General features: G+C 40.9%; 1 protein-coding gene across 18 annotated transcripts in view; it reads right to left on the reverse strand.

Moving 5' to 3' along the window:
- The window catches only part of ZBTB20 (zinc finger and BTB domain containing 20), an 830,948-nt gene that overhangs the window by 42,728 nt on the left and 762,539 nt on the right, over positions 1-25,681 (reverse strand). For 17 of the 18 annotated variants that reach the window (XM_081234533.1, XM_081234531.1, XM_081234534.1 and 14 more), the window contains 2 exons: positions 21,566-21,729; positions 21,006-21,193 (listed from right to left, as the gene is read on the reverse strand). In XM_081234533.1, coding sequence (XP_081090659.1) covers positions 21,006-21,193; positions 21,566-21,576 — 199 coding nt within the window. In that variant the 5' untranslated portion in view covers positions 21,577-21,729. The remainder of the gene's footprint in view (positions 1-21,005; positions 21,194-21,565; positions 21,730-25,681) is intronic. The other variant, XM_081234530.1, reaches the window with a different exon arrangement.

Raw genomic sequence — 25,681 nt, forward strand, 5'->3', positions numbered from 1 at the left:
GGAGCACCCTGTATGTACTTTTATAGTCACTGCTTATTATTTCAGGTAGACAGAGATATTAAAATTACTAACGCTTTTCTATTAAGGATCTCAGTATTATGGTTGGGTATGTCTTTTATATTACTTGAATTTTCATTCATATATGTAATTCATACACTTAATGAACTTTCATCCATTCTGGAGCACATTTTAAGTATTTAAAGGTCCTTAAGAAGCATATGTAGCGGTATCAATATATCTATCTATCTATCTATCTATCTATCTATATATATATATAAAATAGAGTACTACTCAGCCATAAAAAAGAAGAAAATTTCGCCATTTGCAGTAACATGGATGGACTTGGAGGGCATTATGTTAAATCAGACAGAAAAAGATAAATACAGTATGATATCACATATGTGGAATCTAAAAAATACAACAAGCTAGTGAATGTAACAGAAAAGAAGCAGATTCACAGATATAGAGAACAAACTAGTGGTTACCAGTGGGGGGGAGGGGCAATGTAGGGGGTGGGGGAGTGGAAGGTACAAACTATTGGGTATAAGATAGGCTCAAGGACGTGTTGTACAACACAGGGAATATAGCCAGTATTTTGTAATAGCTGTAAATGGAAAGCAACTTTTAAATATTGTGTAAAAAATTAAAAAATTATTTCAAAATGTGTATTACATATACGTATTTCATATACTTATATAATTGTAAACTCAATAAAGGGACCAGTGTCAGCATTATAGTTGTATGAATAAATGAGTTTTGTGACAAATAAACATTAAAATTTTACTTGAAAGAGTAAAAAAATATTAGGCCACATCTTAGCAACTATATAGGACCTATGGTATGCTTTTTTATGTAAAATTTATCCTCGACCTCATTCAATTCCTTATTTTACTTCTACTCTGATTTCTTTTTTATAGCTATAGATAAATATATTTTCCTATTTATTAATGTACTGAATATTCTTTCAGGCCAACTTAAATCCTTTTAGCTATGAGGTGAGGATATTATCAAACAATTAATCAACAAATAATTGTACATCAACTTTATGGAACCAATTCTAAACATAAGTTAACACTTCATTTTGGGGTATTATCAAGCCCCATACTTTATGAATTTATATACTTGGAGCATCTGATTCCAGTGGACTAAAACACTGAAAGTTCAAACACCTTTACTCTTTTACAGTACAGCTTGTGAAAGCTAAGTTTTAAGGCTGTGAACAAAGGCATTGGATAGCTATAATCCTAGACAACATTCTGAAAGACACCTATGCCCTCATTCCAAAGCTGAAATGAAATGGCTTCTTCGTGAAGAGGGAGGACCTGCTCGGACTAAGGAGAAAAATCAATGAAATCTGAGGTTGATGCCTTTAAATCCTCTTATATTGTAAACCTTTTGAGACACCTTTTAGGAGTTTGATTTTTTTTTTTTTTCCTAAAGCTCTTTCCTTACAAATTTAGCTGCTGCCCTATTGTAACCTTTTCTTTTGTTCACTAAATCTAGGGAACAAAAACACAGAGATACTGCATCCGTGGGTGGGATAAAAAAATGAACAAAATGATCTACTTAAATTCACAAAGGATGCAGTTTGAACTTGCTTTGGATAGGCCTTAAAGAAGGGCCCATATATTCAAAGGCACAGTTAATAAATTAGGTCCTTTATTTTTCTTGAGAAGAAACTATACACTTAAATAGTGTTTATATAAAAACAAGCATCTTTTTGGGCTTCCCTGGTGGCACAGTGGTTAAGAATCCTCCTGCCAATGCAGGGGACACGGATTCGAGCCCTGGTCCGGGAAGATCCCACGTGCTGCAGAGCAACTAAGCCTGTGAACCACCATTACTGAGCCTGTGCTCTAGAGCCCGTGAGCCACAACTACGGAAGCCCGTGTGCCTGGAGCCCGTGCTCTGCAACAAGAGAAGCCACTGCAATGAGAAGCCCGCACACTGCAACGAAGAGTAGCCCTCGCTCGCCACAACTAAGGAAAGCCCGCACACAGCAACAAAGACCCTATGCAGCCAAAAATAAAAAAAAAACCCAACCAAACAAAAAAAACAAGCATCTTTTTACTCACTAACCTGTTCACCTTTTGATCTCTGCATCATCATATACTTATTTTTTAAAGGAAAAACAAAATTTTAACTTCAGTGAGTTCAAAGATCCAGCATAACTCCCAGGAATGGCATTCCTGTGGAAAATATCATCAACTGGTGATGAAGTATAGTTAGTTAAGAAATTAATTTTTTGACTTTGGGAAAACTTTTGTCTGAACTTCAATAAGTGAGAAAACAGAACCCTATAGTGTCATTTTAAAAAAGCTTTTTGACTAATCATGGAGCCTCCCAATTCACAGAACCTCCTCTGTTGCTTACTGTTCTGAAACTGCTTTTGAAGCATATCTTCAGATTCATGCTCGAATGATCTCTTTGCTTGTGTCTCCCTGGAAAAAAAATAAGTTGCTTCCATTGTGACAGCTGGTTTTTAAGCATAGCTGTTTGTTGGTAGGAGGGGGCTAAATTCTTTCTCTATGGAAAGTGTGGACTTGAGCCATGATAGACTGTAGATTCCTACTGAGGAATGAAGGCCTTCTATCTCAAAGTAACAAGGAAAAGCCAAGGAAAAAGGTAAGTTTGTTTTGCTGGATGACTGGTTAAGATAGAAGCACAGAGGTGATCTGATGTGGGCCAGTTTAAGAAAGTAGCAGAAACTACATCTCAACAGCCCACCTAGGGTGATCCATTATAGAAGCAGGCACAGGATTTCCTTAAGAAAAAATAAGATGTAAGTTCCTTTTTGGCTCATGCTGAGATGAAGAAGAGTCTAAATAATTGTGGTCAGAACTTAAAACCTTGGGAAGTACTGGTAAGTAAGTGAAGTGGAAGGCGTACTTCGTAATTATTCTCATTAGGAGTAAGGTATTATATTTTTATTTTATTTTCAGTATATTCTTGATTCAGTATTCTCTTATATAATATTTTATTATATTATTTACATATTACAGGAAAAAAGATATTAAGCTGGAAGAGTCTTCTATTGCTATAGGTAACATGCTAATCATCTTGACTTACTTCACCGATTTGATTTGATCTTATTTTCTCAATTTTCCCCAAATAAAATCTCTGCATTAAGCTAAGAAGTTGGACATTTTGCCATCTCTTGATGTATTGCACTCATTCTTAGTTCTCTTCTCCTGCTGAATTTGTCCTGAGTTCTGAGATTCTTGTGCTTTCTCTACTTTACCAAATCTAATGTACCATTTGAGAACCCTATTCAAAGTTCTTCCTTCTCTGTGGAGCCTTCTTTGATTACTGAACTCCATCCTGAGTTTTCTCTTTAACTAGTTCCCACTGATGGGTGAGGTAATAAACTGAAACATTAATTTCTGTTTTTTCCCCATGGAATTAGAAGACTTTCATAATAATAAGGTGATTGAGAAAGACCAAACCTTCCATACCATTCTGGGCTCCCTTACTCCAGGTACTTGTGACTTTAGAACCCAAATCAGAAGTTAAGCCCCCAAAACAAAGGCCCAAGACAGAAGGCTTTGTTTTTTGAATCTAGGTCCTCTATGGGGAATTAAGCTGGGCCCTTTCTGGGTGAGGAGGGGGACACGGGTGCTTTGGAGTTAGACTGAGGTGGCCTGACAGAGGAGAAAAAGAATCAACTTCTCCTCAAATGAGGAAGGTGCCAAGGTTTGAGGTCTCTGCCTGTACACGACTCCAGTTGGGGTGATTGCTTGGCACACCTTTGGAAGCTGGACAGAAAAAGACACCCAGTTGAGAGGAGCAGTGATGCTCTTGGGCTGGACCCTTGCTCAACAGAGAGGACCACTGTGAAGTGTGTGTCTAAAACCCAACTAACACAGTAGTACCGGGCGGTCAGATGCACCAGCCAAAATGGCATCTTTGTCAGGTAGACAAGTAATGTTGATGATGAAGACCATTAAAGACTAAGGATCTGACTGATCCCGAGATTTTATGAGTCTTGTATAAGTCTAGGGAGGGGAAGAGAGCCCTAAAACTTGACAAAATTTCTTGCTAACTTAGTGATAGGGGCCTTGGGTTTAATTTTCTATGGAGAAAAAAGGAAATGTTTCTTGTACCTGAATGTTGTAGGATAGGTCTGAACTTTCTAACAGTCCTTAACAGTATGTTATTGATTATTGTGCCTTTCCATTTTTCTGCATTTGTGCCCGCCTTATCTCTATAAGAAGACTCCCAGCTTCCCGAAGGCTAGCACCTTGCCTTGTTATAACTACAACTACCATCACAAATTATCACATCCCTCACACTGCCCAGCACACTTCTTTCCACCGAGTGGGTCTTGTCTGAGGGCTTACTTGCTCGGCTCTCCCCAACACATCACAAACATGCTAACAACAAGTAGGCACCTTGTGGCCCCTGAGGGTGCACCTTTCCTCTGAGCTATGTCTGCATGATGTAGTCCCAGGGATCTTTGTGCCCCTGCAGTTCTGGGTGATGCTCTTCACCCTGTCCTTTATCACCGTACCCCTCCTCATCAGGGAAGTTCAGTGTTCAGTATGAATTCAAGGTCTAAGGCAATTGTTTTTTTTTATGTGTTCACTGCATTTCCCACAATCTGTGCTCCTTCATTTGTGATTTCTGACACATGCCATACTGTTCCCATCTCTTTGGTTCCATTTCCCCCAAGAGACAGCTCATTGGGTCCTCCTGTCATCTGAAAATTCAGTGGAACCTTGTAACTCAAAGTGAGAAGAGACAGCCAATCTGTGATGTGATATAAAAGTGATCAGGCCAAACTCCAGGCACTCTTGCCTAACTTAGTGAAGGTAAACTGCTCGGTAACAGATGTCACAGAGATTATCTATCAATCAGCTTTGATAATGGGTATTTATATTTGCATGAACAGTGTCAGGGATTGTTCAGAATATTTTCACTTGGTGGCCACTGGGTGTCCTCATTTACAAAGTAAATATGCGATATTTAGTGTGGGTCACCAGAGAGGATAAAAAGACACTAGTTTTCTCTTTGGTCTTTCACATACTGGATATAAATTTATTGCTGAGCTCACAACCAGGTCACATATTGGTACTGTTTAAAAAGGTTCAGGTCAACTGTTAGAGTTTATAATCAAAAGTAACTTCTGCAGATTCCAGACATGAATTTACAAGGCTGCTTCCTCAGTCAGGGGGACTGTGATCCAGCTATTAGAATGAACACGTACTCATTTGAAAATTGGCATGGGACTTCGGCTATCTGCCGAGAGAGTCAGGAGAGAGGGGCAGAGACGGTCTTAATTTATTCTTGAAAGAAAAGAGAACACCAAATATCTCCATGGGATATTTGTTAAATTCTGTTTTTATCTCAACTTTTCTGAAAACCAATTAAAAATAATAATGAGAAAGATAAAATATGTCCTTTGCTCGGGAAACCTGAAATAATGTGAAAAATAGTACAATAAGCTGTGTCATATAATGGTTATCAATCATTTCATATTTAAAGACAAAGAATTAAGTTATTTCTTTGTGGGCCAATTATCCCATGTGTAAAAGAAAGAAGCTTGTGCTTCACAAGGATGCTGTAGGACAAATAAAATAGAATCTGAAAGCATATAGGGTTCCTAAGAAGAGAAACAGTATACAAGATAGATTTAAGGCATTACTAATCTTCTAATTATGGGTGAGTCACAGTTGTGTGACTTGTTCCTGACGGCAGACAGGAGTCAAGGCCAGAGCTCACGCAGCAACAAATATTTACTGTTTCGACCACACCAAGGCACTGTGTGTGACATAGTTCTGGGCAATCACTTTGTGTTCCCTAAAGTGATTTTTGCATGCTTGGGATTGTCAATGCTTCTAAATTTATATTACATATATCTCTGATGAGATTATTTCCTTGCATGGCCAAAAGGATTTTTTTTCCCCACCTTGCAAATTCTCAAACTTGAGATAGAGAACTACTACTGGATATATAACAATACTTGCCTTGAACTAGCTAAACTTTTTCAAAAGCAAAGTTAACTGTAATTTTTTTCACTAGTGTATATCCCCAGATTAATAATTATTTGCTGGCATGTCATTTCAGTATATAAATTAGCAATATGATTCTGTGCCATAACCAACAATTTATACAGATAATATCAGGGAAACTAGGAAGATCCGACAGCTAGTTACTGCCTTGCAGAGATGCTCTCTGGTCTCACTTGGCTTTGCTTAACAGCCTTTACTGCTTTTAAAGGACCACCCACCCACGCCTCTAGTACAGCCATCTGTAACTCTTAATCAACTGTTTAAATCTGCAACAGTGCACAATAGTCAGGTCACTTTCACCCTGAGATTCTACTAAAGGATCGCCAGGTATTCAGAGTGTATGGAGAAATGTCTCATTTCTTCTAAGATCCTTAAATTCCTGGGATCTATAGCATTTTCTAGCCCTTTAATTAGTAGATTCATTTCTGAACTACTGTAACCCTAAGACACGTATCTTCAGAGCCCTCCTGATTGTGTTTTAAGCTAAGCCTTTCTCCTTTCAGTCTCCTCAGTTTGCTCCTTTAATTTCACTTTGAGTACTTCTCGAGGCTCGGTGACTGAGCTCCACACAGCGCAGGTCTTATCTGATGTGCCGGCGCCTGGTGTGGTCTAAGACACACTGGCGTTTTGTTCTTGAAGTATGGGACTGATGTTCTGAAACCTAGACTCCAACGCAAAGGAGATCATTAGCCCGTTTTGAGTGTCTCTCTTCTTCCCGCCTGGTCTCCTCCTCCCCTCCCGAATACTTCCTTAGTCCTGTGCACTGGCAGCAGATGGCAACCATATTCCAAGGCTGAGTATGTACAAAACCATGCTATGGAGAACAGAGTGGCTTCAAAATAGCTTTCTATTCAAGTGGGATGGCGGGGACTTCTGGAGGCGTAAACTCATCTCTCATTCATTTAATCCTCCATGTATTCATCCAGGAATTTGTTTTTTGACATATCTTTCTACTGTCCAGCTAGTGGAGGGAGGGTGGGTGGGAAGTCCTCTCTGGAGGGCCCTTCCAGCATGAGGGCCCCAGGACTCTACGCCAACCTCTGGTTTCCCTGGGCCAGCTCTGCCTGCTGCAGATCACATCATGCCCTTCCCGTGAGAAGGGCTTGGGAGCACTGCGTGTGGAGTGGATTTCTCAAGAACTGTCTCCTTGCTAGACTGACAGTCACACGCTGTACCTCCTAGGCAAAGCTTTTTCACCTGGGAAAAGGGTGAAGCAAGGAGGAGGCTGTGGGGTTGCAGAAACCTCGGCAGGATGGCAGAGTAATGGGAAGTGGGAGTGGGAAAACTTTTCCTTTTTGTTGTTTCAAGGTTTGCCGGAGCTTTCCCCTAATCATCTGTTTCAGCATCTTGAAAATAAGTGTCTATTTTCATGATATCTATCAAAAACAGGCACCAGATTATCCTACAAAGTCGACCTTAACCCTGCCATATTGCTACTAGAATCAAAACATGTAACAGCCTACATCCAACAGAAAGGGATTCTCTTTTCCCAGCATAAAAACCAGAGGGTATCTGTGATACACTTTGTTTTGTAGGTCTGCTGAATGAAAACAATTAGGTAAAAAATCAGTAACTCTACTTTTACAAACTGGAGCGATGCTCACAGACACACTATGCTCTCGCTTTTGCTCAGTTCTCCCTACCACATTCACTCATTTATTCATTCAATAAATATTTGCTGAGCACCTACTATGGCTAAGCACTTCTCTGCTAGGTGCTAAGAATTCAGCAGTGAACAAGATAGACAGAGCTTATGCCCTTACAAATTCTTCCACCTGGCCAAAATAAGCATTTAATAATTTAACTGCTAGAATATTCCTCGAGGAACAGGAATAATTAATTTGTCTTACCTAGTATTTCTTCTGACTCTTTCTCAAACATGTTTCTCGAAGGTCCAGACCCCTTTAACCAAGAAGTTCTGTCTTAAAACTCTCTCTATTGTTATATTCATTCCTTTCTTGGCTACAATGTTGAGAGTTCAGATGGCAACTGCTACAATTTTTTTTTTTTTTTTTTTTGGTGGGATTGCAACCCTGAGGATCCTTACTTTTCAAGCTACACGTATATTTTCTCTGTAAATATTGTTATCATCTAATTTGTGTCTTTGGATTCTGCTGATTAGCCATCAACATGTGATTTAAGGAATACAGCATATGAGATGTAGAAATCATAACTCAGTAAGTTATTATTTTAAAGCTCTGACTTGGGATTTCTACGGACTTGCACACAACCTAGTTAAGCACTTGATCTGCGACTATTACTAAAAGCCTTATAGCTCAAGTTCCATACCCGTGTGTCTCTGGAATTCTACACTCAGCAGCAAAAGTGCTCCAGAGTTGAGAGAAGCAAATGTCTGAAATTATCTACAAGCATTACCCCAAACTATGTAGGCACCACGGGACAGGAAAGGTTCACTAGGTACAATCAGCCAACATGTCTTACTGAATTTCTTAAGATTATGTTTTTTTGCCAACTACTGCGAACTGCTTCAGAATGGAACAAGGTAAGTGAGCTGAGTGATTAAGAGAATCCTCCTCGGCAGTGAAACACATTTACTCTTGCAACTTTACTTCTATTTTGATTTATTTCAAAATACTCTGAAGCCACCAGTGAGACTGTCTTTCAAAACAGGTACAAGATGCATTTCTTTAGTTGTAAGGGCGTCATTTTGGAAGGGGCTGTCTGATGTGGGAGCACAGCAGTTTGCCCATTCTCAGGACCTGATGTTTTGGCCTCTTCAGGTATCAGGGCTGGAAGATGGACAGTGAGAGGATGCCTAAGGGTGCACAGTAGAGGCACGCACAGGTTCCACAATGCATTCTGAGGTCAGACAGTAGACAAATCCACTCTCCATAATCTGAAAATCTCTCATTGATTAGAATGTACTTGAGACAAAAAGGAACTTAATAGGTTAATACTATACTATAATGTAAATAATACCCTAAGCCTTCCCTAGACCAAGAAGAAAGCGTTCCGAAAGTTTTTTTTTTTAACTTCTCTGAACCACAGTTTCCTTATCTGTAAAATGGGGTGTTTTGTAAGAATGATATAATGTATTTGACAAAAAGTAGATGCTTAGTAGTATTAGTTCTCTTCCAATGTTAGAAAACACAAGAAAAATGGGGGAATAAAAGAAGGCAAAAAGATGATGGAGAGGCTTCCCTGTCTGCCCAGGCCTGAATCCAAGAAGGGACAAGGAGAAGGGCATTGGCCATTTCCTGAAGTGAAGAACACACCCTCCTACAGACCTACGGTTTCTGTCTCAGTCATTCTCAGTCAGGGGGAGGGATGGAGCATCTGCTACAACCTTCATTTATGTCGCATCAATTTTAGTTCATATTTACTTCATAATTTAAAACCCTTAAACTACAGCTAACGCTCAGATTCGCTGAGTGCTGTCTGTCTGGTCTGTTTTAGGGGCTTTCCATATAGCATTCCCTCTAACCCTTATAATAATGCTATGAGATAGATACCATTTGCATTCTCATCATGCACTCGAGGACACGGAAACACAGGGAGGTTAAGTAAAGGCACGTAAACTGCATGCATAGGCTGAAGTTCACATGAAAAAGGGCAAACAACCAGACCAAGGGGTAAGAAAACATTTTCAGAGCAACACATGGTCCGAATCTTAGTCCATTATCAACATGTTCAGGAAATAGCTTTCGAAGTCTGTTAGCATACCTGTCCCTGCCCTGCGGGCACACTGAGAACCCGAAAGAGCTTTAGGAGTCAGTCCACATCGGACATTTCCTCCTTTGCTTCTCGGTTTACTCTTGGGGGCCAGGTGTGAGGATGTAGATTCTGACGGGGATTTGTCCTGGGGAAGTGGCTCTTTCCTTCTTTTAGTTCTCTGACCCCAGTCTAAGCGAAGTTATACACTCATGTCCAAGAAGAGCCCGCACATTGGCATGCGTCCGCGTGTGCCTATCTTCTTAGGAAGTTCATAGACTCTGAGAGGGAGGCCCAGTCACGGTGCCAGTGGAGTTTAAGGCCTCCAGTTCAGGAATTCTTCCTCTGGAGGGAGGGGTTACACTCTGCTTAAAGTCTCTGCCTGTGCCACTATGCAAGGACACCATGTCTGCTGGGGAGTGCCACTCAGCATGTCAGCCAAGGATTATGAGGCTGCTTCAGGAGCCTAGGATCCAATCACCCCTCTGGGACCTAATGTCAGGAATAAAATGGAATAGGCTACATTTAGGGGGGTTTTCTTAAAATTGGAAAAAAATATTCAGGCCTGCCTGGAGAGACCTACAATATTTCCCTGAAAAAAAAAAGATATACTTCCTTTTCCATGGGGTTAACGTCTCATGGTTGAAGTTCAGAATTTGCATGTGCATTTTCCATGAGGCGTGGGATTACACTCTGTAGCTCAAATTTATCTACACCTTTCTTTCATTATCTCCTTTATATCCCAGTACCGGTTGAGATACAAGGCAAAGAGACAATAAGTGATTATACAGGAGAGGAAATCATTACAGCAGAAAACTGAATGACAAAGTTAATTTAGTTACCACGTCTTGAAATTCTTCACGTGGTGTTCTACGTGCCACACCAAGCTTTCTTAAAAATTATGCATGCCCTCATCTAATACTGCGTGAGATCTTGGCATAAAATTGATAACACGAACCTAGCTAAAACCACTGAGGATAAATGAGTCGGAGGAAATTCTTTTTTGGAGTTGGAGAGGAAAGGAAAACCTCCTCAAGGTCCATTTTGACGTCAACTATGAATTCATTGTTCCCTGTGAAATTATAAAAACTCATATTCAAAATTCCTCCATGTGGTTGTTTGTATAATTTCTAGTAGTGAGAAAATCATTTTCTTATTTAGTTTTACAGTAATTTAATAGCAGAGCGAAATAACATTTCATTTAGTTGGTTCCAGAGCACCACCCTGAAGTAGGAGTCATTGCAGATACTGTGTGTCCAGGGGACTGTGGCCTTAGGGGTGTGTTTGACCATCAAAGAGAACAATACAGACTAAATAAACAAGTTAAAAATGCCCCACAAATAATGAACTTGATGTCTTGTGACAATGCAGGAGTACATGAGAACGACATATAGGCTTGTTATTAGCAGCTACTTGAATTGGATCTATCAGGAAAGAGGGTCACTGAATGTGGCATTTAAAAAAAATGGATTATGCTTTGAAATAACTTGTTTTAAAAATTTTTAGAAAAGTTAAAGGCTCAAAGTCTATAATATCTCTCCTCTACCTAATGCTCAGAGATTACTGAGGGTTAGTGAATATTTGTGAAGTCATCCAAAGAGGATGTAACAATTTTTGCAACACACTGGTTCTTATTAGCTCCAGGGAAGAGAAACCAATGTCGGGAAGAAGTAGAGAAAGAACTAATATAATAAAATTACTGATTCTTTGGGCTTGGGTAGTGATTTCAAATTTCCTTTACATATATTTATCATCCCAATTGCCCTGTAAAATGAGAAATCTAATTCTCTCACCTTGCCTATTTAATTGCAGAGTCTCCCTTAATACTGGTTTTTATTCTTCAGTCTATAAATGGGCTTAGGGCTGCTGTATCGTAAAGATATTCACCACCCTGCTTTTGCATTACCTGTTCATTATTTCTTTTTAAAGTATTAAACTTAAAAAAAACCTGGTTCATTACTGTTGGTCTTCCATTCATTCTGTGTGCTCCTGAACCCTTTTCTAAGGTGTCTGCGTGATGCATTGGACTCTGTTCTCTCGACAGCCTCTGGGAGGCTGCGGCACCCGCACTGCCTACCTTCTACCTTTCCTCTCCCTGCTGGTCTCTCTGCACTGTCCTGCTTTCCCTCCTATATATTAGACCATCTTTTCTTTCCCTCCTCTGCGGGTTCTTCATTTTCTTTCTCTTTCTTATCACTCAATATAAATATTTCCCAAGGTTCTATTTTCCTTTTTTTCTCTCAACAGAAATCGTCTTTGAATTTACTCCTACATTCATGGTTAAAGTGTGCCCCTCTTGGCCAAAGCGTTTGCTAGCCCTAATTTCAAGTCATCCTGCTTTACTCCAGTACCCTATTTATAACTCAGTGTTAGTTGTCTGCACAGGGTCTACCCCTGGTATCTCATACTCCGCATTGTACAAAACTGAATTGCATTCTGTTCCTCTCATTATTTCCTTTTCACCTTCTCTGATATCTTGGAATTATCTTGGATGATTTCCTCTCTCTTACCGAATACTCTGTCAGCTCCTGGAGCTGCCCACCCTCATCCACAAAGTCTGTTGAACCTGGATCTTCCCCATCCCCCTGTCACCAGCCTCCTCAGTTTACCAATAATCTGAACAACTGACAAGGCTTCCTGGGCTCTGTCCTCTCCCTCGTCACCCCCTTCCACATCCAAGCACGTTCCACATCCCTGTTGCTAGATTAGATCTTCCCAAAGCAAAGTCCAGATCATGGCAACCCCTACTTAAAGCTTTTCCACAGTTTTGCCCCAGAATACAAACACCTTATACCTTACCCTAATGCCTAACCTCCAATGAAATTCTATTCATCCTTCAAGAGACCTCATATGGAACCTTTCCTGATAAACTGAACTGGATGTTAATGTTAACTGGATTATAATGTATTTTATGAACTTTCTAACTTCTGTCTAAGATAATGGTGATTTGAGGGCATGTACTAAGTCTTAGAATTCTTGGTGGCAGCGTCTGTTTGTCTCCAACTTTCTACCCCTGCAGAACTCAGTGTAGTGCCAGATACCTAAGATACACTCTACACATGGTTGCCAAGCCAGTGAATCAAGTCAGTCGATGCTCTTGTGCATCCGGGTAAACAGGCATGTAGCTTTAACCACCCTGCAGGGCAGTTGGTTGTGCATGTATCTGATCTTCTCCATGCGACTCTAAGTCTCTGAGCACAGGGCTCCGGTTCATAAAACTGCATCTTGTACAATACCTAGGCTTGGTCCTCTACACGGAAAGCGTTCAGTAAACTGATGGATAAAGAGTCCTGACTCCTTCTGGTTCAGAGAATGTAAGTTCTCTTAGACGCAGACTCAGTAACAGGCAGCACAGTATGGTGGGGATGGAGGGAGCAAGGTTCTAATTTTGGCTCTTCCACTCACTATGCTGAGAAGCTTTTGGTATGACCCTTGTTCTCTTTGGGCCTAAGTTTCCCCATGTATATAATAATAGGTTTAAACTAGCTAAACTTTAATCTGTTTCAATGCTGATGAAAAGTTCTAACTGCACACGTTCCTTAGAGAGAACAGTAGATGTAGGAGCAGAAGAAAAGCAAAAAAAAATAAAAATAAAAAAATAAAAAAAGCAGATGTGCTTATTCAGCACGTGGTAATAAGAGGTTTCACTACAGTACCTGGTATGAAGTGATTGGTGGAAGGATCTGACTTGAAATTTCTAGAATCTTCAGGCATGCCCTCAATCAAATGATCCTTCTCTGAAGGCAGTAGTACATGTGTGTGTGTGTGTGCGTGTGTGTGTGTTTAAGTCAGGATGTGAGAGGCCCTGACAGATATGGAGGAACACTAATTTCATATAACGAAATTTGCCACAAATTTCGGAAGGAAGCACATATGAAAACCACAAATTTCGGAAGGAAGCACAAATGAAAGCACATATGAAATTGTCACCAGCAGCTGCAGATAAGAATTAAAGATGTGCTTCAGCAAGACATGAGATGAAAAGATGAAGCATAGAGCCCTGAAGGTCAGCAATCAGCCTTACCACTTATACGTGGACAATCATAAGCACATTCATGCAATATCTGGCAGAGTGACACGGCATGGTGTGACTCAAAGCAATGGGCCATGAGACCAGATTTCCCAAGGGACCTGGGAGGATTTCATAAGAAGACTGATGGCTAGAATCTGGAAGGACCAGGAATCAATGCCAGAGTTCCAGCATGGCCCTTACAGGTGACTCTGTGGCTCTGGGAATGAACCTCTCAATAAGAAAAGTTATTTTGAGCGATTCATCAATAAATTATCACTAGATTTTTCCTAATACTTTCCTACATCTACTGACCTCATGCAAAGAAAGGCACTTTTCCCATTAGAAAATAAGTGGTGTCTTGCTTTATTATTTATTTGGAAAGCAAATGTCTCTAAAGGAACATGTAGCTCAGCCCAGCTGACTTTTAGTGACAGGCGATGTTTGTTACCCAAATACAAACTGTCCTGTGAGTTTATATTAAAATGAGGCAAACCGTAAGAAGGGCTGAGTCTGGTAACTGAACGGCTCTGTTTTCTGAGAACACCATGCTCTTTTTTGTGCCTCCGTGGTTTTGCTTCTGTTCCTTCTGCCTGGAAGGCTGTTCCTTCCCTCTTCAGCTTTACACACACCTATTCCTTCCTGGTCCAGGTCTAATGTCACCTCCCCTGTGAAGCCCTTTCCACTGCTTCAGGAGGTTGGGTGCTTTTTGTGCATCATCAGACACTTTCATACCACATTTGTATGTCCCCTTTTACAGGTTTAAAAGTTGGGGAAAGTGTGTGGGAACACCATGAGTTCCTAAAGTGTGGGGACGGTATTTTGTTTGTATCTTCACCCCCGGTCCTAGCTGAGGTCTTGGCACAGACGCAGGGGTTCAACAGCATTTGATGAATGGCTAAATGGAGAAAGGCATGAGTGAACAAGGTTAAGAGTGACTTCTGGAAGTTACTGAGTCAAGTGGCTATGGAAGATGTCCAATTACATTAGTATTGTAGGGAGAGGACAATTTTTATTAAAAAGAGAAACACTTTCATAAAAAGAGGTAGGTTGTGACATGAAACTTCAAGACATATGATTTTTAAAAATAAATGTGTCCCCAGATATATTAAGTGGAAACTCTAGGAAATTGGAGCAAATAAAAAAAATTAACTGGCCTTCTAATGTATAAGTGTGGGATTAACACTGAAACCTCTAAATAAGAGGGTATCAAAGGTAATAAAAATAATTCTAAAGAGATTATGTATCAATTAACTCAGGAAAAGAAAGGTGACTTTTAAAAAGGGAAAGACAATCTTTAAAGAAATGAATCCACACTTAATAAGTAAGAGGTTTACTTGGTTAATGAAATAGCAGGAAAACAAGATTAAACTGTTAGCAATGAAAAGGTAAATATATAATTCTTTATAGGAAGTAGAATAAAGAGGAATGTGAGACACTCTGGGGACAATGAGAGCGTTTAGTTACATCAAAGATGCTCTATTTACTGTTTAACTGATATGGAAGCTATGAGAAAATTAATAGCAAGCCATAGGATAATAACTATCTGTAGTGGCTTATTTCATCCCATTTTGACTCTATTTCTTCTGCAAATTAGTGTGACCCCAAAGTGTTTTCAGGATTGTCCAACTTGTCCTAAATTCCATAAATAAACTCTTTCAGAGAATGCTGTTTTTTGTCATGTCTCTATTACAGTTCTTCACAGATGGACCATTTTTGTCCTTCCAAAGTCTAAGAATAACTCTTTCAGTTATCAAGACATACCAAAATCCAGTTCAGCTGCTCCTGTGGGATTCCAGTTAGCTTAGACACATCTGCTGAGATACATGCATTTGAATCCAAATGAAGCTTTTGTTTGAGGTTACATTTTGAACATTTATGGAGGTTTTTTTGGGGGCGAAAATGTTTTTCATTTTTTGGCACTCCAAACAGAGATCTTCAGTTATAAACACTGCCTTCTGAGCACCTCCAGCAGAAATCCAATCTTTTCATGCGAACAGGTGCCTCAGGAAGTTTTTGGAAGGTTTTACACTGAATCAGCTTTCTGATTGGAAACTTTCTGAACACGCAGTCGAATTTGCCAAAGAGACCTTCAAACTTGCTTGAGCAGTTTTCACTCATACAGACATGCATTCACACGTACAGACAGCCCAAGTGAAAGCAATCAGAGCCCTGTAAAACTGAAGCCTTTTTCTTAAAGGTTAGATACTACACACAACCAAGCTAAACAAAAGGAATACACGACAGGAGAGATAATGAAGAAATAGCAAGTACAGAGGTTCAAATTCTCCATAAGCGTGTTCCCCTTAAAGCTTGACCTGAGCATTTAGATGATACATCCCTTCAGTAAAAATTCTATCCCACCCAGTGTCAAATAAACCTTCAAGTATTTGTGTTCTTAAACACTGTACCTTAGAGTATTGCTACTAATCCTTTTTACTAACAAACTTGTTCAAACAGTTATTTTTGAAACACTTCCCTCTCTAACACAAATAGGTCAACCAGATTCAAATCTAAAGGAATTGAAAACACTGCTCTGTAAATCAGGGATTCTTTGGAAAAACCTCTATTTTACATGAGTCCCTATGACTTTTCTTTTCCAGTTTGAATATAAACTGAAAAGCTGTTACAAAGTAAGACAACTTTTTAAGCCTTAAGCCTGAAGAGTTATTACAGAGTAAAATCACTCCCCCATTGGGCATGCCCAGAATTCAGGGGGAAATCTGCTTTGAAGTTGTTCTGATGGCCCTGGACCAGATGCTCTAAGGTGGCCAGAAACCTCTGTCTACACCCACTTAGCAGATTTCTGGCTCTTTATCAGGGACTAAGGTTTATTTGCAGAAATGAATCATTTCCTTCAAAATATCCTTTACCCTATTTACATGCTTGCATATTCCTTCCATTTTCTTTTCCCCCTACAGCTTTACTAAGGGAATTAATTATCTAGAAGAACAGGAACATACAGTAAGTACGTCTGAGATGCAGGATGAGACACAGTGTGTCATCTATTAGGCCTGGCTAAGACCAGCAGCTGATGCTAAATGGGAAGGAACACGCACCAAATGTTTTTTAATCACAAAGTTAGTAATTAATTGCTCTTTAAAATACATTTTATGCTTCTTTCTGTCTGTGTACATGAAATGCACATTTATTACATGCCCAAAATTACAAAGTTATGGTTTAAATGTGACTGGCATGGAAGTCCGGAAATCAGCGTTAATGTTCCCACAGCAACTTTAATTCTGTCCGTGAGCACACGTAGAGCTCTAATCGTCTTCCGTTCCAGGATAGTACATATCGATGGTTTGGGAAGGGAAGCTAAAGACCCATATCCTCAACTGTAGTTACAGGAAAAAAACAAAGGATAAAAGCTGTGCTCCTTTCCACGTAAGTGGATGAAAAACAATGTCCCCACGCCTGGTGTTGTGTAATCTGGGAATGAAGGAATCTGCTATAATGCTGGGACTCAAGGGGACAGTTTCTTTTGCTGTGGGAACCTGAACTTTGCATTTCCTGACTTTGGGGTAATTAAAATGTCAGCCTTAATGTGGCATTAATGGAGTTTGCCATAAAAAATCCTCTTTGTTTTGTTCTCTAAAAAAATTGCTGACAAGTTCACACTGAACCAAGTGTACTGATATCTTCAGGCTTGGGGACTGAGGCAAAGGGGTGGGAGAGGGAAGGCCAATGAAGGTGGATGGCAAGAGAGAGCCAAGGAAGGACCTACCCGACTCCTCGACAGCGTTCAGCCCGGCAGGGTCATGCTACCTACCGAGCTAAAGTTAAATGCACCCTCACAACAGTTTGGTCATGTGTAAAGGTTAAATTAAAAATAAATAAAAACTGCTAATGCGTAGCGCATCTTGGCAAGGACACAAAAAATGAGACGATCTGATGAGGCCAGTGCAAAACCTGAGAAGGTAAGTAACCACGGATGTCAGCTTCCAACGAAACAAAGACATTGGACTTAGGTGGACATTAGCCCAAAGCAGGGAGACTGCCAACGGGGGTGGGATGGGGGTGGAGAATCGCTTCTCCCTTCAGTGGAAGCCTTATTTGGGGGAAAACAAAATGGGAGCATCTTTCACATGTACATGACTGTGATGTGCTACGGCTTGATAGTTGTCAAGAAAGGTTTTCCCGTGGAGAGCTTCGTCTGCTCTCCTGACTTGGTTTAGTCCTGTTAAGTGTTTAAAGGGAAGGCCTGGCTCGGCTCATCCTCAGCCTGTGCAGTGGAAGCTGTTCTGTCAAACGCCTAGGGGTTTGGTACCCTTTGCATTCCGAAACTCATCCTAATGCCTTCCACTCCCATCATCTGCGTTTGTTTACCATGAGATTGTTAGAAATGGTGACGAGGTGACAAGCTAGGGGGTGATGGGGGAATATTGCTAAAAGGTGATTGTAGTGGGTGCACTGAAAAGCAGCACACGTTTCAGTAGCGGTATTAACCTCATCATTTCACCGAGGAAAGCGTTTCTGAGCCATATTCCCTCTTGCTTTGACTTTTACTGGGATCTTCTGCTGAATTTGAAGTGGCTCGCAGGTTAAATAGCCAACTGAGAATTTAAGGGGTCGGACTTGTTCTCTTTGCTCCAAAACACGGCCTGTGTCCTTGAGATGCAACAACGCCATGGCTTGCCCACCCTGATCAGTTCATATGCAGAGCTGACTTTTCTTCCATGGGGATGCTTACCCATCGTGTTCTATAACCTCGTCACCAATACGAGCAGTTGAACATTTTCAAGATGCCTGTTTCGAGCCAGGAATGCCACCTCTGGGCTCAGAACTGAGAATGCAGGCTGCTCATTCAATGAGGGCAAATCCACAGACATCCCCCTCTCCCCCTCCCTGTATTTGAACCAAGGTAGCTACTAAGCACGGCATTCATCTATCTGGGTGTCAATTTTCTCAGTTTTCTCATCTGTAAATTGGGAAGAATTATAATGACTGATGGGAAATGGACATTAAGGCATGACTAAGAATAATTTTGCTAAGCACGTGACAAATAAAAAGGTGCTGTAAAAATTCAGGCACTTGTGAAAGCTTGGAACACCACATACTGGTGGAATGTTTCTTTAGTTAAAGATACTAACAAGTCAAGGGCACTATTTTTAAATGCCCCAAATCTGTTAGTTCTAAATAGAAACTGAATATTTTACCTTAAAGAAATTAGGCTTTTAAATTAATCTACGGTAAGAGTGACATTTGAAAGTAAAAAAAAAAAAAAAAAAAATCCTCTTGAATGCAAGAAGAGCATCCAAAAATCTTAACAGCTTAAAATAAACCTCTTTCCTGTCTTCTCTCAAGCAAACTCCAAATGGACAGATTTCTGTGAATCTTTCCTCAAAACAATTTTCTTCTAAGTGTAGGCTCAAATCAGGACAAACTACAATCCAAATATATTTGGAGAAAAGTATAATCAATTTAAACAACAGGTTGGAGCAGAGAAGGCTTATACATCTTAATGGCAAAATCAGAAGGACTTTCTGAACAGCTGGAGATTAGGCTTCTCCTCCCTATTTGTTCTCCTTCCAACTGTATTCAGACCTTACTGAGCTTGGATCCACTGGCTTCCTCAGGGTCACCAAGGGGCTGTGCCTTGTACATATTCCAAGCTAACGCCAAGGCCTAGTCAGATGATGCTTATGGTAAAGTATAATACACAGAGCCCAGTGCTCTTTCTATTCAGCAAAACATTCATTTTATTGTAATGGGATTTCTGGGCTAAGGCCATTCTATGTAATCTTCCCCATAAGCTGTGGCAGAAAGCCAGGCACTGGAGGTCTGCATGCAGGAGCTCCAGGTCCTTCTCCACAGGAGCAGGCTACCTTCCTGGTAGGTAGGGACAGTACACACATGTCTATGGGCATCGTGCCATGCTATTTTCCAGTTCTTCCTGTAATTACTATTAGTCTGGAGACTGCCAGGCAAGAAGGCCAAGGATGTTACCATTTTGATGGTCCACTGAACACAGTCCCTGCTTCTGACCCCCAAGTTTCTGTATAGAAGCAGCAGCTTTGTACAACTTACATGGGCTGCAGAGATTTGGAGCCTGTTATTTCTCATTCCGTTTTCTAGTGACAGCTGGAGTGTGGTCTCAGCTCAGTCACGAGTAGAAAAAGGCTCCTTCACCCAAACCCCAACCCCTAGGTCATGTCCCTTTATCCAGGGACTATTATGATGAAGAAAGTAGGGAATGGAATGTCCCAGGCTCATTCACCTCTCACCCTTTTTGCAGAGTTACGTTTGCTTTGTCAGAAAAATAACAACAGGAGATTTAGAATCTCATTTCCTAATTAATAATTCTTGCTTTGCGGACAGGATAAATGGAGTCCTTTTTTGAAAATAAAACTTTCTTGGTCTTATCTTAATCCAAAGATGGATACGCCAGCTTTCTGCCTGACATCCACTGTGGAGATCAGTTATGAATAGTTGTCGGGTATCTCAAGACTAAAAGGAATATTCTTTCCGATTGGACTCCAAGTGATTCCCTTCCTTTCCATTGTCAACACATGTGTTTCTTTCTCTCTGAAGTACTGAGTTACATTTCAGAAAATACCTCCTAAACGTGATTTATCAAATTTCTTAAAATAGAATTTGAAGAAGTGACGACTCTCAGATTAGTGGGAAGACAGCAAAAACAAACAGCAACGGAGTGATTTCAGTAGTGACAATCTCATTAAGCTGCCCGTATCCAAATTTAGCCCATAGGCAGTTTTTTTAATTAAAAAATATTTTTAACCTAAATTCTTATTGGCTACATGAAGTCTGGGTGGCTTCTGAATTCTTGGAAGCCATTCTCTTTTCTTCTGTAAATTTATGCTGTCCTTTAACCACTTCAAAATAAATTAAAAACTGGAAAGACAGAAATTCAGCCAAGCTACAATAACTAATGCAAAGCTGACTTGTGTTATGTAATCTCAAAATGGAAGTTTCCTTTTGAGGTCCATATTTGGCTGTTCAATTTTGTCATGGTGGAAGTACCATTATTCAGATCATGGGGACAAAAGAATAATTAGAAAACAGTAACACGGCTTCTGTTTTTGAGTCAATGTTATGAAAGAGAATGTGATGGATGTAATTAATCGGCCTTTTGAGGCCAAATGGCTGGTCACCTGGTTTTGAAATACACTCTAGCTCTGAAAATATAGATGTTGGCTGACTCAAAATGGTGGCAAGTTACTTTTGGCTACTTTAGAAGACCAAACGGAAACAGCTTGCTCTGAATGCAAAAGAGCCCGAACCCGGGGGAGAAGCCTGCTCCCAGCACCGCGAAGACACCATCACCTTAGTGGTGTAAGTGGTGTACTCACAATCAGATGACCCGGTGTGAGCGTGAGAGTTTGTCAGTGAATGTGTTGAGTGGATGAGGGCTGGGCCTGGGGACAAAACAGCTTCAAAGTTCAGGCAGGGAAGGCCCGGCTTGGCGCTGGATCCACCCGGCTGAGTAATCTCATTCTCCTCAGATGCCTTCTGGTTTTCAGCTGTCTTGGGTTTCTTCCTGAAAATAAACAAAGGGCCCTTTGAAGGAACTGACTGCATATTTGGGAAAAGGCATTTTTAGAATCTGTTAAAGATAACTTGATTTTTTTTTTCTGAGGGGGGATGGGAGGGAGTCCAGTATGTCCCTTGTTTTAAAACAAGCTGATTCTTGTTTTTTTCCCTCCAGTAATGGCCTAACTGGGAACACATGAAAGCATATGGGCCAAGCAAACAGCACCACATTTGGACTCTGTTGGCTGCATAAAAAGACCCTGTCCCAGAACTTTAGACAGCTTGAGCTACGTATGGCTGACATTATCCAAGAAAGCATCCTTTTTTCCCCCCTTCAGAGTTTTAACATGGTCTGGAAAAATACTAGTGGAGGTTTTACCGTTCTAGCATTTGTCAGGAAGCTTAGAGACAGGACCCGTGGAGTAATGGGAGGAGCACTGGACTGGGAGTCTGGAGACTTGAGCTATGGTACTAGCTGTGCCTCTAACTTGCTGTGTGGCCTTGGGCACCTCACTTCACCTCTCTGGGCTTCAGTTTCCTCATCTGTAAAATAAAGGGCTTGGATTAGAAGGCCTTAAAGGTTCCTTCCGGTTTTCAGTTTCTATTCATGGAACACATTATGTAACAGTCAACTTTCTTGCTGTTATTAGATTTTATTTTAGATCAACACATAATTTCAAATCACGATCTAAATTTGCAGGTTGTACAGATGAGAGGGGTAGCGATGAAAGGATTTGTTAAAGTAGCAAATGAAAAGTGAAAAGAAGAGCTTAGACTCCAGTAGGTAAAGAAGGAAGGTGTCACACAGAGATCCTCTATTCCAACTCTTTACCCACGTGAAGCTTAAGATTCCCTTTGTTTTTTGATTTAGTGCATGATCCTGGAGTACAGGAGTGTGATTGTGTGTTTGGGACTGTGTGTTTGAAAAGAGATGGGTGAAGGGAATTAGAAAGTAATTGTCACTAATTGTTGTTTGGGACCAGGAATAAGAAGTAAAAGAGCTCAGCCATCAGTCAGCTCCTCTTCCTAGAACCATGCAACTGATGTAAATGAATACTTAGCTTATGCTGCATGCACCCTAGGCCCTAGTCAAACCCAACTGGATTACTTGTCATACCCTGAACATCCCCCCAATTTTCTTGGTTCTGTGCCTTTTTTATCATCATGTGTATGGTGAACAGAAAAAGTATTTTCTTTTATTTTTTTTGTAGGAGAATATGTGTGGTACAGAATTTGTTGTGAGTAGGTCTGTTCCCATGTTTCCCTTGTTTCTCTAAGCATGGCAATGGACTTGTTATACAGAATATTTTGTATTGAAATTTGTTGTACTGGGTAGTTAAATCTGCCCTTGCAGAATATGGTGTTATGATTAGCATGCTGTGTTTCTGGTCCAACAGGTTGTGAAATCAAATCTGCTTTTCCAGAGGGCAGGAGGCAGAGATGGCATGGTAAAGATGAAAATAGAAGGGGAGCTTTCAGACATACTTTTCAGGATGGAGGAAGCCAGTGCAAAAGCAACAAATTGGATTCCTTTACCCACCCTTTGTTGAATGGGTGACTAAGGAACAAACCCCCAAATCTTGAGGGTCTACATGGACCTTCAAGGAGCTTGTTTCTGGTTTTCAGTGTAGGGAAGTATCCGAGATCAAAGTTTCCAAAGCCCAACTCATTTTTTTCCATGGAAACCAACGCTTCCTCTACGGTCCCTATTTCTATCACTGCTGTCTGTCACCAGGTTTGTCACCGGCTTGGAAACCTCAGGGTCATACACATTCTTCTGCCTTAAAGCAAGTTTGTCAAGTCCTGACAATGGCGCTTCCTTCATATTTTGCACATCTATATTTCCATTGCTATCACCATAACACTTTTTATTCAGACTGTTGTTTACTTTCTGACTCCCATCCTCCTTGACTTCTCTACTCCCACAGCTTTGATTCACTAAATCTGAGATGACCACGTTAGCTGACAGTCAAGGTGAATTCCATGTCTATGAGACTGTAAACTCTCTGAGGGTGAAAAAAATGTCATAGCTATTTTTGAATTCCCTGTGTTCACCCATTCGTTCCTTCTTCCTTCCCTCTCACCATTCATTTATTCATGTATTCATTTCACAAATACTTATTACGTGCTTATGATGTGCCAGCGTGGGCTAGGAAATAAAACAAGCCTGGTTTCTGCCCTCCCAGCTTTGCTGTCTAGTGTATACCGTTAAGCAGAGCTGCTTAGACAAAGCTGTCATTCAATATAGGTGTGTTGATGGAATGAAATTGAGTCGAAATTAAAGTATATTTTGAGAATAGTTATAGTCTGAATCCCAATTAAGTTTCCTATTCTTTATGCAGCAGGGAAGTCTACCTTGACTGGCTGCTTTTCCTTTGAATCCATGAAGTGCATTTGATAAGAGTAGGACCACTTTGCCCGCTGAAGTTAGGCTGGTCCTCATGAATCATTTAAATATCGGGATGAAACATTGACAGACATCACTTAACGGAAAAAAAAAAAAATTTCTGATACTCATAAACAAGGCCTAGGCTAGTTTCAGATGTGTGCTTCAGGAGATTAAGGAAGCCCTCTTTCAAACATGAGTACGTGGTCAACCCACCACCATGACTCTTTTATTTTTAACTTTGCAAAATTTGTATTGTTCTTTATATCAATGGCCTTGCTTCCTTCCCTAGATTTGATCCTGCTTTCTAACTGACATCTTGCACCATATTCTCCTGTTTGTTGTCTCAAGGGTCACCTCTGGAGAACATTCAGAGCACAGAGGCACTGAAACCACTTCTACAAACAGAAAATACTGAAAACTCAAACTTTGGGCTCAGCCCTTCATTTGCCTAACATCCCTTTACTTGTCCTTAGACCACTGGGCCGTTTCCCAACTACACAGATAACAGAGAGACACTCACTGTCCTTAGAAACAATGCATTTTCCATCTCACTCTCTAATAGTTCTCTTGGACTCCTTTTTCCAGAGCTGAGAAACACTAAAACGTAGCAGCAATCTACATCTAGACATGCACAGGTGCAGTTATTTTGACCCTTTTATTTTATTTTGCAGTTATTTTTGCAGTTCATATTTTATTAAGGAGGAAAAAGCAAGTCCTCTAGTACTTAATTGAAAATACCTTCTTTGGCTGTGTAAAAGAATTATATAAGCACAGCACATCTGAGGGCAAGTCTCTCCAAGCCTCGGTGGCTGTGCACTATTCCCTGGAGCCTGTAGAGGGCAGCAGCACACCGGCGGACTCCAGGCAGCATGTCAGGCAAACTCCCCACCACACCAGAACCTTCCTTCTGGTCATCATGCCAAAGGTTGGTTTGCCAAGCTCTGGCCGGCCGCTTAGCCTCTTTCTTTCTTTTCTCTCTCTCTCTCTCCCTCTCCCTCTCTCTCCCTCTCCCTCTCCCTCTCTCTCCCTCTCCCTCCCTCCCTCCATCCCTCCCTCCCTCAATGTTAAAATTATACACTCTGATGAAGTCGCCCCTCAACCGGAAAATGAAAGCTCCAGTGAAAAATTAGGCGAGCCAACGACAACAAAGAAAGAAAATGGGAGAAAGGAGAGAGGGGGCTGGTGAGGGGGAAGGATTTAAGAACAAGAAAAGGGCAGATGTTTCGTAAATACATGCAAAGCAAAACTGGGTGCACGCGAACACTTCCGCAGAGAAACAGACCAATCACTGTGCACTTCCTCCCGCCGCACGGGTGGAGCTCTGCATTCAAAAAAAGTGTGGCCGCAGGCACCTGCGTTTCAACGGTCAGTTCTGACATTCTATCTCCCAACTGTCCAAAGGGAACAAAAACATTCTCATCTCCCCGCTACAGGCATTTCTGTTATGAGAAGAAGGCTGCTTCAAGAACTGGGAAGGCGATTTAAGGTGACGGGAGGCTGAGTTAGCCAGCAGGACCTACTGGTTTTTAACTCTCATTGTGCTGGCCCTGGCAACAAGTTTTGGGCTGAAACATATCAGTGAGTAAGGTTGTGGATGATACTGGCTCTTTCCTTACTAAGACGGTATTTTATGTGTCAAGAAATATACGTGAAAACATACTGAGGAGATGGTAGGTATTAAGCATGTAAAATGCACGGAAATTAACTAGGTCGGTGGCATTTGATGTATAGGTTTCACACTTCTTTGCACATATTGCACACATACAGTGATGGCAATGCTTTCGGCAACATATGGAAAATAAATATTTTATCTGTGTGAGCTCTCATCAGTCTCCGGGGGCTGCTGAGGGAAGAGTGTTCTCTTCTGTCCCCCTCTCCCAATTTTCTCTCTTCGCTGGGCTCCCACCCTCTCCTGCACATTAACATGCCTTCCACTTATCAGCCTGGTTGGATAGAAAAGAATTAGTCAGAACCTCTTTTTTTTTTTTTTTTTTTTTTCTGTACGCGGGCCTCTCACTGTTGTGGCCTCTCCCGTTGCGGAGCACAGGCTCCAGACGCGCAGGCTCAGCGGCCATGGCTCACGGGCCCAGCCGCTCCGCAGCATGT

Source organism: Mesoplodon bidens (assembly GCF_964165515.1).
Source record: "Mesoplodon bidens genome assembly, chromosome: 5".
Taxonomy (NCBI): Eukaryota; Metazoa; Chordata; class Mammalia; order Artiodactyla; family Ziphiidae; genus Mesoplodon; species Mesoplodon bidens.